Genomic DNA, 19,637 nt, shown 5'->3' with positions numbered 1-19,637 from the left:
AAGAACAGGTAGTAAGAAATGGAAAGTATATAATTCAAAGCAGTAAACATTATTCAAAAAACATAATAAAACGGAAACATATGAATGTGGAACAAGAAATTGGCAAAAAACAAGTAAAAAACAAAAAAATAATAAAAAAGAATAAAGGAAAATACCAATTATTAGAAAAATCCCGAACAAAAACGAGTCCAACAACTTCGAGCTTAGTGAGGGTCCCCCCCGGTGCGAGTTCCACCCGGAAGTGTCGGTATTGTGAAAACCCCGCTCGGACATGGATCTGTGCAAGTGTCGGTGAGTGCCAGCAGCCGTGGTGTCTGCAGCAGCTGGCATGATTTGACATTTCACACCAGGCCGACACCAGGGCAAATTTAACGAAGCAACAAAAAGCTTTTTGCAAAATGCTCCTTTCTCTCGCAACCCACACACACACATACGAGCGCGTGCAAAAGCTCCGAAGTAAAGCTCTGTTGACGTTAAGTGTACAGGTGAGAGAAAGAAGGTGGAAAAACGAGAGAGCACTTTAAGCCAGAGAAAGAGAGAGCGCGTGTGTGTGTGAGTAAGAAGAACTGAGCGAAAGAGAGAGAATGAAACGAAAACATCTGAACGCCAAATGCCAAACAGCAGCGTGAGATAATCCGGGAAGCTTTCCGATTATTTTTTTTCTCCTCTTACCACGATGCGGTTGGATGCTTTGGCTCGCGTTCAGTTTTCTCACATTCCGTTTTTTCTTCTTCTTCTGATTTCTTGCTTGTGCTCCCCTCTTTCTTCTCACGACAGGGTAGATTCTCTCCAGCACCCGAACGACACCGACACCGAAAAAGCTTACCTTCCGAGCTGTCAATTGCATAGTACATTTAATCCTGTACGGCTGGTGCTGATTTGATTATTCCTTGCCCGCTTGCCTTGCTGCACCCGAGTGTGTATGTATTAATTTTTTGTGACACTTCACTCATCACCCTTTTCCACTACGGTCGCTGAACAGAGAAGTTTTCCGGCTTTTGCTTCCTTCTCGGTTTGGAAGGAAGAATTTCTAGAATGCTGAATTTAATTGTTTTACTTTTTGGTTTTTATTCCCTTTTTAAGTATCTCTTGGTAATGTTTTTTGCCTTTCCACACTGTTGTACATTATCTATTATTACTTGTTTTGTATGTTTCATTTGTGTAGAGAAAGGCATATGTTTAAAGCGGTGCCTTGTATTTCCTCACAACAAATAGAAATCCGTAATAAGAAGCGGCCTGAAGAAGAATCACAACCACTGGGGAGGCAATAAAGCTGCTAGCGCTTGCAATACGCACTCAATATGCATTTGCAGACATATCACACTCGCTCCGACAGCTCCACACATATATACACATATACATTCAAACACATTCACGCACACACACCCGCACAGAGAGCTGCACAAACCGTTTCGCTTGCAGATGCAGCCGCGTCGCACGGTTTGCTGCAAATGAACGGCCAATCAACGGCTAACATTAACGACTATCAGGACACGCACTGGTACGCAAGCCAACATACACGCACTGCACAAATCGTCCGGCCAGAACGGGCCAAGCTTCCGGCATATACACACACACACGCGAGCGCGACAGCAGCAACAACAAAAAACGCACTCTCTCCCACCCACCCCTCCCTAGTACGCTACGGAGAACGCGTGGAAAACCGAGTGCGGAAAAACACGAACCAAACCATTGGCCCACCAAGCACACACAAAACCATCCGCAACGGTTTCGAATCGTCCGTCGACTAACGGCACCATAAGCGCACCGAGCGTGGAAAAGCGGCTGACTTGTGGAACCGTTTCACCCCACGCGTTCGCTCCATCCACAGGGCATCCTTGCCCCCACTGGTCCTTGGCTGCTGCTGCTGCTGGTAGTGTGTATCCCTCCCCCCTTTTAGCTTCGGTACAAAAAATGGCAACAAACACGCCGGAATCAGTTGCTCGGGGAGTCGTTCGAACAGCGAGAGAGAAAGAGCGAGCGTGTACGCACTCGTGTGGAGACGCTTTGGGGCCACGCGAACGATCGTACCCGTCCCCGGAACCCATTCACAGCGTCGTCGGAGCGTCCACCGACGATGCAATGGGTTGTCCGTGCTTCGGCATCGGTTCGGTGTCTCGTTCAGTGCACATGGCAAGCATAAACTACCATGTGCGAGTACCTAGCGCGAGCGAGCACGCGCTAGGACAGTCGACGTGCGAGCGGGACGGAAGCGAGAGAGACAAGCCAAGATCGGCCACGGAGAGTAGTCAACAGAGCGGGAACTTACGCACGGGGAGAGTGTATTTTATGCAAAGCGCACCAACACAAACGCACGGAGAGCTTTTTCGGTGCCTCCCTTCCTATTTTCCCTGCAACCCTGCTCCACCACGAAAGCAACAAATTGCGTGCATGCTTCAATGGGCAGCAGCACCGTCATGGCCGTCATCAGCGTCATTGTGGCACGGTGCGCTATCTCTCACTTCCGTGGGGCCAGAATGAGGGATGCTTTTTTGAGGTGAAGTGACCGCTGCCGTTGCCGGTCACCCATGCCAACTGGATGCGGTATCTCATTTTCAACCGGTTTGGAACTCATTCGACCAATGGGAGTCCAATGGCTTTGTTTAGTACGCTTTCGCTAGCAAGCAGGCAAGCGGTAGCAAGCAGGTTCCCGAAATTGGTTGCAGTGAAGCCAATCATTCAGCGGACAGTCGTTGTTGGAGGTTAGGAAAGATCAAACGTTTAAAATGTGAAATGTTCTCTTAAATAACAAAAATGCTTCTAAATAACATTTAAGTAGTTTGCAAACAGTAAAGATGATTTTATAAGCCCAATATAACTGTTCATTGAACAAGGTTCGAAGGTTTTATCAATATTGTAAATCAAGTGAAAAAGCAACAAACACGAACAAGATGGAGACGCCTGGTAGTTGGTGTATAATTTTTACTTGAATTATCGGGTATGGTTCATTGCACCGTGAAATTGATGAACATTTTAAGTTTCAAGATTTCTCTTTTAGTTAAAAAAAAACACATTTTCTACTGAACAATTGATATATAAAATAAAAGCATGTATTTAGTATTTGTACAAAAAATATGATTATGATGATAGAACCGGGTTACTGAATAATGAATATTCATCCCAAAATGAAAGAAAGTTCCTAAGTTTATTTTTATAGTCCTAGATTTTTAGAGCATTTGTAAAGGAATTTAATAAAAAATTTCATTTGATCCATTAAATCATTTATTATTATTATTATTATTATTATTATTATTATTATTATTATTATTATTATTATTATTATTATTATTATTATTATTATTATTATTATTATTATTATTATTATTATTTCTTGCACAGTTTGTCATTAAGGGAAAACTGAGGATCATAACTTAACTTATAAAAATAAAACTTAAATATATGAACAATAATTCAAGAACGTAGAAAAGCAATGAAAGTCATGCATTTGTAATCATTGTACCTTCAGAGGTGCGTCGAATTACATCAAATTAAAATTACTATAAAAGTCAACTTTAAGAAAATTGAAGATCCTTCACCATTTATTTTTTTATCAGAAATATCAGTTACAAAGAAAAGTATCCTTATCCATGAACAAACCGTTCCATCAGTAAGATAAGGACTATCGCTTTTTAATTCCTCTCTTAAAAGACTGATAGCTTCGTGCACCGAGCGCTAAACCTGCACCTGAAAATCCCCCTCATAACGCGTATCATTTTAATATAATTGATGACATTAATTATTACTGAATGCACCCACCATCATCCCCGTCCCCGATAAAAGGATGAATAAAACGGCTTTTGCATCACCCGCTCACCTGCAAGGGTAAAGAACTTGATCTCGTTCGGTGCCCATACACGCCCTTGCCCGGTGGCGGATTTACTTCAATCAAAAGCTACCGCTACTCGTGTAGCGCAAACAAAACAGCGGCGATACCTTTCCGGCAAAGGGAGATAAAATAACGAAGAATTGATAGTGAACAGTCTGTCCCGGGCCGAGACCGGGAAATCGATTTCCTCCCTGCCGAATGCCCGAGCAGAGCGCGGCGCGAGCCCACAGCACTGCAGTCAATTGGAAGTCAGCCCAGACACTTGCGACGTGCTCTTTTCGGCGCAACGGCGGAGGCGCACGCTACCCCGGCAAAAGTTCTTCGACCGACCGAGTGGGTTCGGGCGGCCCGGGAGGCACCGAAACATTGCTTTTGACCTGCATTCGTCGTGTGCAGCACCCGTTGTCGCTGCACTGCTGTCTGGAGCAGGCCCTTCCTGTACACTCTCTTCCCGGAACCGTGCAGCAGTCTGGTGCACCGTGTCCACCGTACTCCCAACTGCCCGGAGGACTTTAAACTGCCGAGCAATCGTAGCAGAAAAATGACTCCATCCGCACCAGGCTGGTGTTTGCTATCGCCTTTTGCTTTCTACTTTTTCCCCCGCTTTACAAGCACAAAGCACGCTGCATTTCAACAAATGAGCCGAAACGGTATGGGAAAGCGAAAGAGCCGCGTTCGCTTACACGTGCGCGCGTCTAGCCTTTGCCGGCTCTATCGTGCTGGAATGCAACTGCATCTTCCACGAAACGCATCGAACGGGAAGGAAAGGAAGGGTTTTTTTTCCTGTGTGTATGTGTGTGAGTAAATGCAAAGCAGGAGGCAGTAAACGTGGCCGTCTTTCATGCACACTTGAACGCACCCAGACAGTTCACGCTTCCCGTTACAGCAGTGAGCCGGCTTTTGACTCCGTCTTCCCTTTGGCAACCCCTTTTTCCGTGCTGTTTCCTCCCTGTGCTGTTACAAAAACAAAATAACATGTACACTTTGTTGATGGGGTTTTTTTTTGTCCAATGCCAAACCCCCTCTTTCGAACGAAACAAAAGCGAAGTACGGAAGCGCAAAGCATATGCATGCAATCATGGTACGCCAAAACGCACATGATACGCGTGTGCGCGACAGACAGAGCAGGAAGGCAGACCGAAAGGGAAGCGCAAAACGCACCAGACATACGGGGACAGCCTATGGAAAATGAATACTTTACACACACACACCCTCTCACACACACACACACGCAGATGGATGCGCATGGTCTCGTGGAAGTGAAAAAAAAACCTAGGCGAAACAGAACAGTTTGACACATTTTTTTGTTTGTTTCATTGCCGTCCGTGTTCTTTACACCATTGCAGCGTGCACACTAAGCCACAGTTGGTAGTGTGTTACAGGAACCGTGGCTTTCTTGGCAGGATTCGAACAGTGGCCTGGAACGGGGCCGGGACAGTCTCGGGAGGCGTCTATTCATTGCGTCCAACACTTGAGACAAATTTGATGACATCCTCAGACGGCGGTGGAGTTGTGCTTGTTGTCGTCGTTGCCAACGCGTTACCGACGCTCACAGTAGCGCTTACACCGGCAAAGGAAGCCATGAGAGTTGGTGTTACGTTTAACGGATTTAGAGCTTGTAGCTAGACGTGGTTTTAAGGCGGTAATGTACAATGTGGTTGGTTTGATTCTATTGATGTAACAGTTGCAAACAAATGTTTCAATTTAAATTATTTCAAATTGACAAAAACAAGTTTCTAAGCTCTGAATAAATAAGAAAGTCAACCTTTTGCTAATAAAAATGAATAAAAACATTTTTTTTACCATCAAATAACGATTCATCAAAATACAGTCAGTCCAAAAAATATTTGTCTAGCTGAATATTTTACAGACATGGGCGAATTATGGCCGCAATACGTATGAGGCGATAAAAGTAATGATGAGGTTTGATAAAGAGATCATCAATACACACGTTTTGCTAAAAAATAAACATTTAAATCGTGCAATAGCAACCAAAATACATAAAAAACTAAAAAAAGTCGTTTAAGGGGCGCGCAAAAAGTATTCGTCCATCTAACTTGTTAATTATTTACGCTGTACAAACACTACGTAGACTTGAATTAAAATTATTTGTATCAATCTACTGGTGACTTCCTTCTAAATTAATGCATTTATGTTGTTTCAATTGCACTTCAAGCGGTCAGAGAGGCACTAAAGGCGGGAGAGTTAAACGATTGGAGCATGATGGCGAAAATCGTATCTTTGGCTTATGCATAACCTATCCTACCTATTTTTGAAGGTTACAAAATGTGTGGGAGGCCTCGTTCCTTTATTTGATCAGAGTTAGGCCATTTTTTTGACACTAATTGAGTGACAAACTGCCATGTAAGCAGCCATCCTTGGTGCTCAGTGCCATCAGTGGTTTAATGTCCAAAAAATCAAATTTTACCAAGGAATCAGTGCATTTTGTGATGGCCAATAAGATCAGGAAAAGAGATGGGTCACATTTGGTTGATGGGTTATGCTGCATTTCATCGTAGCTGGTCATGTAATAGCTTGAATGAGTGAGTTGTTACAAACATATTTTGTTTGAATAATACCATACACATAAAGTGGCCAAGTCTGTTAAGGTGCATCAAATAATTCAAAAATTCATTTCAAATTAGGCTCTACTAACATATTAAAACATGTTTAAATCGCCAACGTCATACGGCCGACATGTACCATAGCGAAAACAGTCTACTAAGATGCAGCAACAAACTCTCGTGTAACGGTAGCACCATGGTGTCATGATACTAGGACTCAGTGAGGAAAGGTGAGCTAGAAAAATGATTCAAAATGATAGGAGACGAGATGGGGAAACATATTAATACAGGTTTTAAGTACTTTGAGTCCCAGTTCTGAAAAATTTTACTTAAAAATGTATTACATGTTTCAAGATCAGTCGAGCTGGAGAACATACAGAGCATTGTCATTTGCTCGAAACACCAAACCAGCTGAAACCAAACTGATGAAAATGTTTTAGTAGACTCTCAATATGGTATCAGTTGCCATTTTTTCAATTGAACTTGGCTACGTAGTCCGGAAATGGAATATTTCTACCAGAGAATATTTGGAACACATCTTGTAGGATGAGTGGATCGAAAATACGCCTTTTTTAAGCTTCAAATGAGTTCTTGCGTTGTGCAAGTAGTCACCAATAGTTATAAATGCAATAAGAAACAAAATCAGGACATTTTTTAATTCCATAACCTTTGTTTTCATACGCATATTACGCCAAAGGTCTGATGGACGAATACTTTTTGCGCGCCCCTTAAACGACTTTGTTTAGTTTTTTATGTATTTTGGTTGCTATTGCACTATTTAAATGTTTATTTTTTAGCAAAACGTGTGTATTGATGGTCCCTTTATCAAACCTTATCATTACTTTTACCACCCCATGCCTATTGCGGCCATAAATCGCGTTTTTCTGCAAAATATTCATCTAGACGAATACTTTTTGGACTGACTGTAGCTTTTACTCTCCTAATTCACCTTCCATTATCAATTACAAACAAGCGATGCTTGACGTGTTCACGGTAATTTGATATTTTATGGACCATTTCACATTCTTCCACTGTCTTTTCGGTCTTGAGCGCAGGCGACGATTGTTAGCACCCCAAACTAGCCCAACAAAACCCTTCTCCTAGCTCCACAACTATTCACAAAAAAGGCACATCATCTCCGACCGAACGGAAGATGCGATGCGGGCAAATATATTTGAATAATTTATCACCGTGCCCAATAATTTGCGCTCCCCACCCGGCAAGCAACAGCGACACCGACTGTAACAGTAATTATTATTCATGTTTAGCGCTCGTGCGCTCGTGTTGCCCGAAACGGTGCAACACTTTCCTTTCGGTTTGGTAGGGAGGAGCCGTTTTTTACACGAAAGGGCTGAGCTAAAACTAAACTTCTAATTATTTTATCATCACTTATCAGGCTGCTTACGGGATGGTGATGTTGGTGGGAGTTTGGCGCCAAAGTCTAATAAATTGTCGTGTAATGATCGGGAGGCTTCTTGGTGTTGGTGCTAAACGATCTCAAGCTGTGAAACTGTGCGATGTGGTTCGAGGTTGCTCGAGAAGTACTGCACGGTGATTAAGAGCCGTTTGCGTTAGATTGATTTATTTAAATGCTTTGCGTCATGATGTGCATGACTCGTACGAAGTGGATTTATGTCATGTCAGTTAAGGTTCTGTTTGCGTTAATTTTATGATCATCGTCACCATTCATTTGATGACTGTAAAAAGAAGCTATAATGTCACACAAAAATGCACTTAAAACGGCAACGTTAAGAATATTAAATTTACATCAATTAACTGCCTCTGCTGAAAAAACCCCTTTCGACCGCACCCAGCTACACTGCAAAAAGAGGTGCATGAAAAGTTACACACCCAGCTCGATTAATGCCAATCGACCGCAAACGATCAATTACTCCCAGGCTCTCGTTCGTACGCAAAGGCTAACCAAGAGTGCGCCCATTGGCCCCACTATTTAGCCGTTTGGCCGCGGTACGCCCTTGCCGCCCCGCAGTGTTCGCAGTGACAATTAATTCCAATTCTCTGCCTCCCGGGGATGCATTTTGTGTATGCCGGCAGCCACCCAAAACTAGCGCCACACAACCGGGCGCACAAAGTCAATGGACTCATTTACATTTTATTTTGTTACAAACACACACACACATATACTTTCAGAACACAATTACTTGCAACCGGTTGGATAATCGGATTGCCGCGCACGCCGGCGCACGCTGGGTGGATTTAAATAAATAAATTTAATTTAATCGGATAATCGCGATTGACCAGTTGGCTTTATCGAATGAATAGGTGGGACCGGGCCGGGGCTAGGGAATGAGGAAGAGCGGCTCCACCATTGAAGAATGTCAATTTGATGTGAGTTTATGCAGGCGGGTTTGGTTTGGAGCTTTATTAAACTGAGCAGAGACAAAGTAATTGAGTTCTCGGGTTCGTTTTTGTGGTGTAAAAATTGGAGGCTTTTGATGCTTCTCGAACTTATACAAATAACCTGCTGAGCATGTACAAAAGGACATGTATAATGTAGCTCAGTATGAGCACACTAAAAGTCACCGTGAGCTACCGTTATTGCGTGATAATCATCACCTATCACTCTTCCCGGCAGCCATACCACACTCCATTGAGATCAGGGTGCCAACGGTCAAAGGCGGCTTCATTCATCGAAACTCACCAAAGGTGCAGCAGAACAAGTCAACAGACAGAGAGAGAGAGAGAGATAGAGAGAAAAAGAGAAAAAAAAACATCATGCTACCAGCTGCACTTAACATAATGATTATGCAGTGAATAAACCCCATCCGCATCGCGGTTTGCCGTTTAGAAAGAAAGTGACTGGCGGCATAGTCTAGCGAAAGGAGCGAGAGGCCGTGCAAAAGGGTACCGTGTCGATGCCCAACCATGCACCCACGGCAAGAGGCCACTCAATGGCAGCGGGCTGGGATTTTTTTTTTCCCCGAAGCTCAGCTTCATTTTCATTCGCAGCCCCAAGGGACGTGTCTGATGAACCGCGCACCTCGTGTGGAGAGGGCAAAAAATGCAACCCTGAACATACAGCTAAACCACAGACTCCTTCAGGTGGATTTTGTGTGGGCCCATTGGATGCATCCGCTATGGCTTGGCAAAAATGATCCACACCAGACCAGATGTGCGGAGCGAACGGGCTTGTAAGGAGAAAAAAGGAACGCAGGAATATTCCCGCTCGGCACAAACAAACCTCATAACGTTCGCAGAAAGACAGAACACCCCCGGACAGATAGAGAAGCTAATCATTCGTTTAACGATTCACCACTGTGGGGTGATGCATGCAGGGAGCAAACCCCGCAACAGGGAGGCGTCTTGTGCACGGGCACATGATGCATTAATTAGCATTTTAAAAATCCATGTGCAACCATTTTCGCTTCAGCACGGCCGTGTTCGTGTTACTACACAGAGTGGTCCGGTTAAGTAACGCCGGCAGAAAAAAAAGAAGCAGCTCGGCTATGTGTGAACGATGATGTGGAAAATGAAAGCATCAATAGGGAGAATGTAGGGAGTGTGGAAGGAAAAAAACCTGTTACCTGAGCCTTATGGATTTTTGCTTCCTTTCCCCCGCGTACACATTTCCATCCAGCTACCAGCAGCAAGTGAACCGTGAAACGCGTGAAAAGCGCGCTCCGGAACGGGGCTAAGGCAATTTTCCTAATGGATTATCGGTTCGGATGGGAAAGAATCCGCCGCTCGGATCGGTGTGTCTTCCCTCTATGGCCGTGCATTATTTTTGCCCGTTCCAGCGACGGGGATCCATTTGGCCGGGGGGGGGGGGGGGCGGTAGTTCATCAACTCGGGAGATTGAACTCAGTCACCAAGTTCGGGGCTGACCGGTGTGTGTGTGTGTGTGTGCGTGTGCATGTACATCCTTTTGAAGATTGGAAGGATTGCAGCTCCAGCGCCGCACTTCGGGGTGCAGAGCATGCCAGTCCGTAATGGAAGTGATTGCCAAGCCAATCTCGTCTTCTGTAATTGAAGCAAATGACTCCCAACAGATGGGAATGGGGCGGCTGGGAAGGGTCCGGGCATGCTGGAACAGGGATGTGATGCTAGATCGAATGTATGATGACGAGCCGGACACTGCTGATGCTGGGGCGCCCCATATGCGTGCGGAATCAATTACTCGCTCGCTTATCAAACGATCGAAGCGTTGGCTCAACGATCGAAGGGCATAGTCGTGAATATGGTGATAGAAAAATTGGCGCAGGGAAATAATAAAGGTAGCAAACAGTAAATCATAACAAAGTCCACCATAAGAATGGTTGCAATATTCTGATTTTGTATAATTTCCTTCTTTTTGTACTTTCTTTAATACTGCCGACTAGCATCATCTCTTGTCGCATTTCACTTTCTCCAATGCTATGTTGGTCAATATGTGATTTAGGATTGTAAAATTAAATACAAGAAAGTATAAAAACAAATTTTAATTTACAGAGGATTTCATTTCGACATCCTTTAGATGTCAAGTTTTTGACAAACTCAACACAATCATCATAAAAATCCACCAACTGTGATGGAAAGAAGAAACTTACGGTACGCGTGTACACCTTTTTAAACAGGTCCAACGCGTCCCCAGGTTCGAGCACTGTGCACTGGACGTCTAGTGCACTTGAGCTGACGGAACTTATTTCCTTCCGAAGACTTGGGAGTCCACCTTCACAGCCAGAACTCCCGCGAGAGCAGCTCGGATGGCTTCTCGGAAAATGGCGATTGCAAGAACTAGAGCCAATTCTCATCATTCCAGAGAACCATACGAGCACACACACGCACGCACGACTATTCTGAGCACGGGACGAAAGTAACCACAAAAACGACGCTCCTCTAGTGCCATTGGCTAACCAATGCCCGTTTTTGCAAAACGATGGCGACGGTTGTGACACACACACACACCACAAGCGAAGCCAACAAGCTAAGCTTCCCCAAACAATGGCCAGCACGGAGGTATGTTGAGATGTCCTACCGATCGAAGTAGAATCGAATGGAATGGAACACCCGAGCGCGTTTGAATTCATCCTCACCGTCTTAAGAAAGTCGGAACGAAAGTCCGAAAGATTCCCGACTCCCACCTGGACAAATCGGATCGGTGGAAAAGGACGTAGGCCGGGGGGGGGGGGGGGGCGGTCAAAGGGAGAACTAACAATCCATCCTCTTACGGAAGGGATCAGCAATCATCTTTACCATCGACCCGTGCGCTGCACACCGTGCGCGGGAAGAAACTGTGCACCGAACGAAATTGAGTGAGACCGAAACCACCGACGAATGATTTCTTCACCGTGTCCCACTGCCCCCTAACGCATCCATTTCGGGGAGGGTAGAGGAGCGAGTGGGAAGAAAATGCTGAAATTGCCAGCATACGTGAGATCCGGACCGTAATTGAATATTATTGTGCTGACATTTTTCAAGTGGATTTACCATCAACCAGTGTGACAGATTGGACGCGACGAATTGGTTGATGGTGGAGGTGGTGGTGGCGGTGTATGGGTGTGTCATGCCCAAGCGACCGTTGATTGCCGGCCAGCACCTGGTTTTTGCGGTGAAACGGATCCGTGTGTCGACTGGGAGCTCAGCAGGGCCGGTACGTGGGTCGCTCCTTGATTGCGTTGGATGCTGTTGCTGGTAGGTCACCACCGCTTGTCGACGTGGCTTCCGGTGGTTCGCCCGGACCTGTTAGCTTGTTGCCAGCCCACCGTTGCGCCAGTTGTCATTCACCTTTCATTTCGGGATGTTGAAACAAAAGGGTGCATGGCATGTCGTGCCGTTGCGTTGCGTCTTATTGGGGTTAAAGATGGCATGGGAACAGTGTTTCCTCATGGTGGTGTTGGCAATCATTTTTACATGTTTTGCAGGGAAAGGATATGCGTTCTTTTAACATGCATATTTGAGGGATGCAGGGGATATGTGGTACCTCAAGTTTATTGAGTTTTCTTTCAGAGCCTATTGCTTGACATATCCCAAGAATGAAAATGAATTTTTTGAAGAACTTTTACGCAATAAACGTCGCCCAAAGTCGATCGCTGATGACGAAAAAATGCCTCACTATGAATGTGTTTTGAAATAATTTGTAGCGTCGTAGATCAACGATGTAGGATATTGACTTACAGTTAAGTTTGGTGCCTAAAAGATCAAAATTAAGGACAATAGAGGGAATAGTTGGTGCTTTGGAGACAAATATTGAAGTATACTGTCAAAATCAATTGACTATTTTTCTGTCAGATATTGCTGGAACTACTAAATTACAATTTTTTTTTTTTGTAAATATCCAAAAGCTCTCCTTAAATGGACTTTTTATCGTTCATTAAATGTTGAAATCCAACAAGAATTAATCAAATCTGGTAATCTTAAGTGGAAAAAAGGGAAACCCTTTTACCCAACCATCTGGGTGCATCGTCATCATCACCATACCGGGCCACATCTCTTGTCGGAGTGCAAGACACACTTAGACAACACAACAGCAGCCACCAACGCGTACCATTTATCTCTGAACTGAATTGGCTGCCCACTTTCGTATGTTTGCAAAATACTTTCTCGTTCTCGGAATGATGCCCGCAATCTGCAACCGGCCACCTCACGAATGCGCCCTCTGCTGCTCCACTCAAGAACTTCTTTCACTCCTATACACACATCCACCACAAATCCCACCAGAAGGTGTTCCTCCCGGTGCGCACAGAAAAACATGAAAGTCAATGCAAGTGACAATGATTGATGATGTAAATAAAATCCTGCTTACGACGGCAGCCCGGCAGCTTACGATTTGCGCTACACTTGCATGTTTATTCGACATTCGAACGATTTAGCATCCGTTTCGGTTGCGGTTGGTTTATGCCTTCCGCACCACACACCGAGGCGCACAGCCCTTGCCTGTGCCGTGCTGCTAACCATGATGCTTCGTGTCATGCAATTGAAAAACATCACCTTGCACTTGCACAAACAGTGTTCGACCGAACGGTATGAATATTTGTTGCCGGGAACGGGATGCTTTGCATTGATGTGGCTTACCATACTGCACGTCCAAGCTGTTGCATACACTATGTTTCCATATAGCTTCAGTTGTAGTTATTTTTGCGATATAAGACTTTGTTATTGTTAGTTAAACAAATATAAATCAAATAAAAACGCTTAAACTAATCTTAACTTTTCGTCATCTTAACCTGTTTTTAAAATGATTGATCTTTAAACTGCAATTAAATATACAAACAACCCATTCATTACCACCACCAGTAAGACAATGAAACAATAAAACGACTCCGAAAAGACAGCACTGTGCGTCATCCGTTCAGGCAAACCTTTCCCCTATTTACAGGCGAAAACTCCATCCAGGTGCATTTTATTCTCACGCAAGCGGGTAATTTTCGTGCACCTTCGAGGATGCTGTGCCCGTGTTTCACCACTCGCTTTAGACGGGATTAAATTCTAGGGGGGGGCAATATTTATTCCCACTTTTAACACAGACAGCTCTCACGTCCTTTTCTTTGCGCCGTTCTTTTTTTTTTGCTCCCATTGCCTTAAAAGCAGCTTTAAGCGATGCTGTCCGTCCGGAGGAGTTTTCCCATTTTCCTCACAAAATTGAGGCGAAATAGAATTTTTGTACCGAAACCTTCACACCAAGCCCTGAACGCACCCGAGCTGTAACTCCTGGGAGAACATTCAAATAAGCACCTTAATTTAAAATCCATTCAAAGAAATTATTGGATTTAGAGTCTTCTCCCAACGCAAGGCGGGGATGGTGCTGAGAATGTGTGTGTGTTTCTGTAATTGCCTTCAGCCCAGACAGACGGAGAGTGTGCAAGAGCTACTCAACGAGACGATTCGCAAATTGTCTGTACGTGTGTCCTTCCTTTTTGTGTCCACCTTCTCCGCACAGTTTCTTTGCGATTGAGGCGTGTGGCGCTAGACTTTAGTGCCCCCCGCTTGGATGAGGTGTTGCCGACTCACGTCCCGGTAAAGTGGCTCGTTTTTCCCTTGATGAATCCTTCGGCTCGGTCTCGACACTCATCTGGTCTGGAGGAGGAACAGGGAGCGTCACCCACTAAAAATGGCATCTTTTGTATGAGCCCACTCGACTCATATGGGCTCACACCGATCGTCTGGGATGTGATGAACATGGAGCACACGCAGATTGCATCCCGAAATGCAATGAACATTGCATCAAAATTGCATTCGGCTTTGTTGTCCAATGGCCAATTACACGACTCTTTACGACGCTGGGGCTGTCCCTGGTGCTCATTGGTGTACTGTAAAATTGTAATTTTTGCCCAGAATTTGCAGGTGGCCATTACTTTGTGGTTAACATGTACCTGATTTCATCGCAACGAATTCGGCAAACTCTCTACCTGCACGAACACTGCTCTTGTTTCTGAGGAGGAAAGGGTGGGAGTCCGAAAAACCACACTGAAGACATTTGCCAAACCAAAGAATGCTTCCGACTTCGGTATGGAATGGTCCAACACCTTCCCCCCTACTGCAACTGCAATGGCATTCACTGACCAAAACTATCGTTGGCACCCCGGAAGCATGTCATTCGACTCTCTCTCTCTTTCTCTACCAACGCTGCCTCCAAAACCCAGGGACAGTCGGTGTGACCACAAATATAAATCCTGTGGGAAATAATTGACTTCCGTAGAATTTATTATTCACTTCACCACCACGACGGTATCAGAAAGGGGAAACGGGTGAAGGAAAGTGCTCTTCCAGTGACCAACCGGACTTATGCTTTTCTTGGGCGAAAGCTCATCTTTCGCACCAGCACCATCGGTCGGCATTGGACTCAGCAGGCGTAGAAGTATTTGAATCCAGCTAGCGACGGGTTTGTATCCCCTGTAGGACGCAAAGGGACACATTGAGGAGGGGTGCAAGCCAACACAGCCAACACAGATTAAATGCCAATTGGCGGTTGGCCAAGCGATGTGAAAAGTTTCTGTTTCATAATTTACCATGATGAGCTTTAAACTCCGTGTGTCTGTGTATCTGTGCGTGCATTTGGGAGGAAAGACACTTTGAGCGGTAATTATACGAAGCTTGGAGTAACTTTGGCGCAGACGAGGTAGGTTAATAGTTTTGGACTTTGTGTTAAATCAAACGCCTAATTTTTGTTGAAGTGTTTTTATTTCAGGTGAAGGGATTTTTTTCATATACCTGGAGGTATTATAAGGTAAATTTAATAGATTTCAAAGGCCTTAACGTACCAATTCAATTAACGTGTCTTTGGATTAAAACCTTAAAAACTGTTAGAATGTGTAGCTTTCTGTCATATTAAAAATATTGCTAGGAACGATATTGAAGTAAGAACTGCATTGGTTTTTGAAGAGAGACAGGTTCTCGATTCGTTCCTGAACTGAGACAGTTTGAGGTGCAGTTTTTAAATTGGATCGAAATAACGAAAGCATCTCAGACAAAAGATCGAACGTCAAATATCAGTTTCAGGATTAGTATTGGTAATTTTAAAGTTCAAGGACTAGAATGATCACAGGTTCAGCATCATCTCCAAGGCTGGTATGGTTCACTACCAGGTTCTGGACATGTAGGAGTTAAGAAACTATACGTAGGCCTATGGATTTAGATGGACCTATGGACTTAGAATTAATTCCAAGTCCTTTCTGGGTCCCTGATTAGCTCCAAAGCGAACACAGCTTCAGTATTGAAGTCAAAAACGATAAGGGATCAAAGGAGCTGCATGAGTTAGAGATCAGTTTTCAGACTAGTAGGAGTTCAAGGTTTTTACCAGAAATGGTTCAGAATCTATTCTACAACCGGTATAAATACAAGATCTGTTCAGAGCGGGTATTAGTTCAAAATGAGTACAAGGATTGGTATGAATTCAATATCTGAAGTACAACAAAGATACGTTCAGAGCAAGTATCCCACAACCAACATCTTCTCACACTTTGTTCTTCGTTTGAGTGAAACCATGCTCTCCGTGAATAAAGAACCACAACATCCTTCATTTTTGCTTCGTTCCTTTTGTTCTAATGGGCTAATATAAATCCCATCAGCAGTAATAAAACTCCGATTAGCTATAATTGTTCACTTCAACCATCTGTATTCTGCACCAAAGAATCCAACTAAAAGCCACAAAAAAATAAAAATCCCCCAAACGCATATTGAGCTCATCAACTCGCCATCGGCACTCAGCAACAACCATTTACCGCACGAAATGCGTAAACCGAACTCATCTGTGCCTGTGACGATTGGCCAGCGTAAAGAAATATGAAGAAATGCTGCAAAACAAAGGCTCTCCCAAAACCTCCTCCTACTCTCTCTCGTTTTCCCCTTGTTTAACTTACCGTTATTGACGAGCAGCGTGTTTTCCCGGGCGAGCGAAGCTTCCGCGTCGGTCAGCGTCGCACTGGAACCGTTCTCGGACGAGGGTGTGTTGAGGGTGAGCGGATTGACTGTGGTGGCGGCCGGGCCGATCGCCCCGGGCACGTTGCCGCCCTTGGCGGTGCGGTAAGTGAAATTTGATTGTCTTTCGGCCGTGCCGATGGCGTTGTACGGCTGGGCGTAGATTGACCGATGGATCGGACTGTCCTCGTTGTCCGAGCTGTTGAGCGAGTATCTCGGATAGTGGCGCGATTTTCCTGCCAAAGAAGCAACACGGAGAAGAGAAGGAAGGGTGTAAAAGTGTGTATGCACATTCGGGGCAGAAGCATGTGGGCTTTGCTTGTTAAATGATAAGCAAATATTGGTGCGTTGCTGGAGGCGATTAAAACGCATCAGCGATGCGATAGGATAGGAGCTTTCTCTCTCGCTCTCCTCATCTTGTACTGGCAATGTTGACCCAAATAATGCACCTACGTGTCGATAACTAAATACGGCACCTTTTTCCCTTCATTTAATTTCCCCTCCACCGACCTTACCCTTGGGCCACTTCAAGAAATTGCATCCAATGGATAAGCCAACCCGGATCTCGCTGCTCGTCTCTACAGGAGTTGATCGTTTCGCAATGACCGGAATTTAGCCCAAGTGCGTACTGCGAGTGTATCGACTCGTCCGCACCGACACAGACCGATCGAAGTTTGAAATATGACCCCCATCCTCATTGCCCTTTCCGGCCGCCAAACCACTATCACCACGCCCGGGAATGGTGAAAATGAACGGCAACTACGCTTTTAATGGCTCTCAGCCGAGATAACAGATCAAATTTGTTTTCGATTAATTTCTCAGCCCTTGCCGGTGGAAAGCATACACCGTCCATGGGACGAGTTTGGGGTTATGCGTGTGCAGTGCCTCCTCTTCCGAGGCAGTTCGCCATTCGGGACTCTGCGTCCCACAAGCTGCACCAACCGATGCTACGATTTTCGGCACCGAACCTCGCTTGATAGTGCAATTTGATTTTAATTTATTTTTATTGCTCCCGTTACGCGCATCCGGGTGCGTTCGAGCCTAGCGCCATCGATGCCAGCTTTGCTTCGTGTTTCGCGTAGCTAAACCCCACCGTAACGGATTTTGAAGGTCGTTCGTTTCGCTATTTGCGATGGGTTAGAAGAAGAGAACAAAAAAAAACCCTGCGGGGAAGCCTGTTTTTGCTGCAATAGTTAAAATGGTGTTTAAAATCGCACCGTAGGATTAGTCGCGCTTTTTTGCCGGTCGGTAGGAATGGAAGGATTTAATTCAAAATCGGGGCCCTTTTCACCCCGACTCTATGGTACGGTTTCGAGCGATTGCGCTTGCCGAAAGGGTGGAAAAGATTAACCTCTTCGGGTTTCGGCTTAAGGTTGTGGAAGGCTGTGAGAATTTGTGTGGAAGTAAAAGTAGTACGCTTACCGCTTTCAGATAGGATTATCTTTTGGTGGTGTTTTAATTAAACATTTAGTATTGTGAGATGAACAATAACTGCTTCACGAGCGATTAGCTTAGTATTTTAGTTGCATCGAAGGTTTATAATTTGCGCAATATTAGTAAAATTATTAAGTTGAATTTAGCAACCAATAAACTAATAAATGTTAAACAATGTATCGCACCTGAAAGAACTTTTTTTTTATAAAAATCGTTAACAGAACACAATTTGATTCTACAAGATGCGATTCCTTTTCCGAAAACCGAACCACAGCTACTAGCGCCATCTATGTGTGAGATTTCCAAACCTTCCGTCGTTGATTCCCAGGCAACAATATCGAGTCGAATGAATGTTGCTAATACGTGTTTATTTAATTCTGTTCAATATTTAAACAATTCATTTTGACATTTTAGAACCATTAGATAGTGAAAATAATAACAAAAATGTGGAATTTATAATCTCAAAAATATATGACAAAAAAGACAAACCTAAAGGTCAAATCAGAATGGATGAGAAAGAAATGGTTAAAATAATTTAAAACCAAAATTTTAAACTTGTTATTTTTAATCACAATTCTATCAAAAAGGTTCAAAACTCGATGAGCACCCTTCTAAATCAAAGCAAAAACCACCTCGGGCAAAGACTGTGAAATAAAATTACGCTAAGCTCGGATTTCTTTCCACACAAAAGCATAGAATTCACGCCAAAAATAAAGCAGATATACATTTTCACACCTTTCATACACAAAAAACCTTTATATGGCAAATTCTCTCTCTCTCTCTCCGTCAGCCTTGTCTTGCCTGAAGCGAAATGTGCCTTTGCGTGTCATTGTTACAAACACAAAATTGCATTCAATCGCACCTTGTTTGCACCCTCGGGGGGTTTTCAAAACAAATGCCATCAATCGCGGTTCGGAAGCGCACAGAAACAGCAGCAGCCAGAACAACAAAAAAGATTCACCCATAAATGGACAATTTTTGGGCCCGACTTGACGGGCCTCAATCCCATTGCAACGCCGTACATCACCCGACAAAGTGACGTTAATAGCACCGAGTGACAGTGGGACACACAAACGCACATGCACAGAACCCCGAAAAGGACCCTTACGCACGGCGTGAAATGAAAACACGGCGCAAGGTCAGGACGTGGATTGTGTAACACTACCGCTTTTCCGGTTGCATTTTTTTCTTTCTCTCTCTTTAGCGTCTTGCTTTAATGTCGCTTTCGGGTGAGTATTTGTGCCGCACATACAGCGGAGAGGGTCTTTCCTTGGATGCTGCGGCCTGTATGCGGCAGCGCTCGGTAGAAATATAGTCATCCACTGTTCCATTATCGTGCTCGTCTAGTTTCCGCCCATCGGTCCTTTCACTGTACACGCATTGATCGATATGAAATAATCAAAAGAGAGGGAGATACAGTGTCCCTATTACATCGCTGCCATCGTGTGCAAAACAAAAAC

The 19,637-nt window shown here is 44.4% G+C and overlaps 1 protein-coding gene across 3 annotated transcripts in view; it reads right to left on the bottom strand.

The window, feature by feature from the left end:
- LOC121599219 (teneurin-m) overlaps positions 1 to 19,637 on the bottom strand; it is a 531,100-nt gene that overhangs the window by 445,344 nt on the left and 66,119 nt on the right. For 2 of the 3 annotated variants that reach the window (XM_041926851.1, XM_041926859.1), the window contains exon 3: positions 16,686 to 16,979. In XM_041926851.1, coding sequence (XP_041782785.1) covers positions 16,686 to 16,979 — 294 coding nt within the window. Of the gene's footprint in view, positions 1 to 826; positions 1,639 to 16,685; positions 16,980 to 19,637 lie in introns of those variants that run through there. The other variant, XM_041926856.1, reaches the window with a different exon arrangement.

Source organism: Anopheles merus, chromosome 3L, assembly GCF_017562075.2.
Source record: "Anopheles merus strain MAF chromosome 3L, AmerM5.1, whole genome shotgun sequence".
In the NCBI taxonomy this organism is placed as follows: domain Eukaryota; kingdom Metazoa; phylum Arthropoda; class Insecta; order Diptera; family Culicidae; genus Anopheles; species Anopheles merus.
This window is presented reverse-complemented; position numbering and strand designations above follow the sequence as displayed.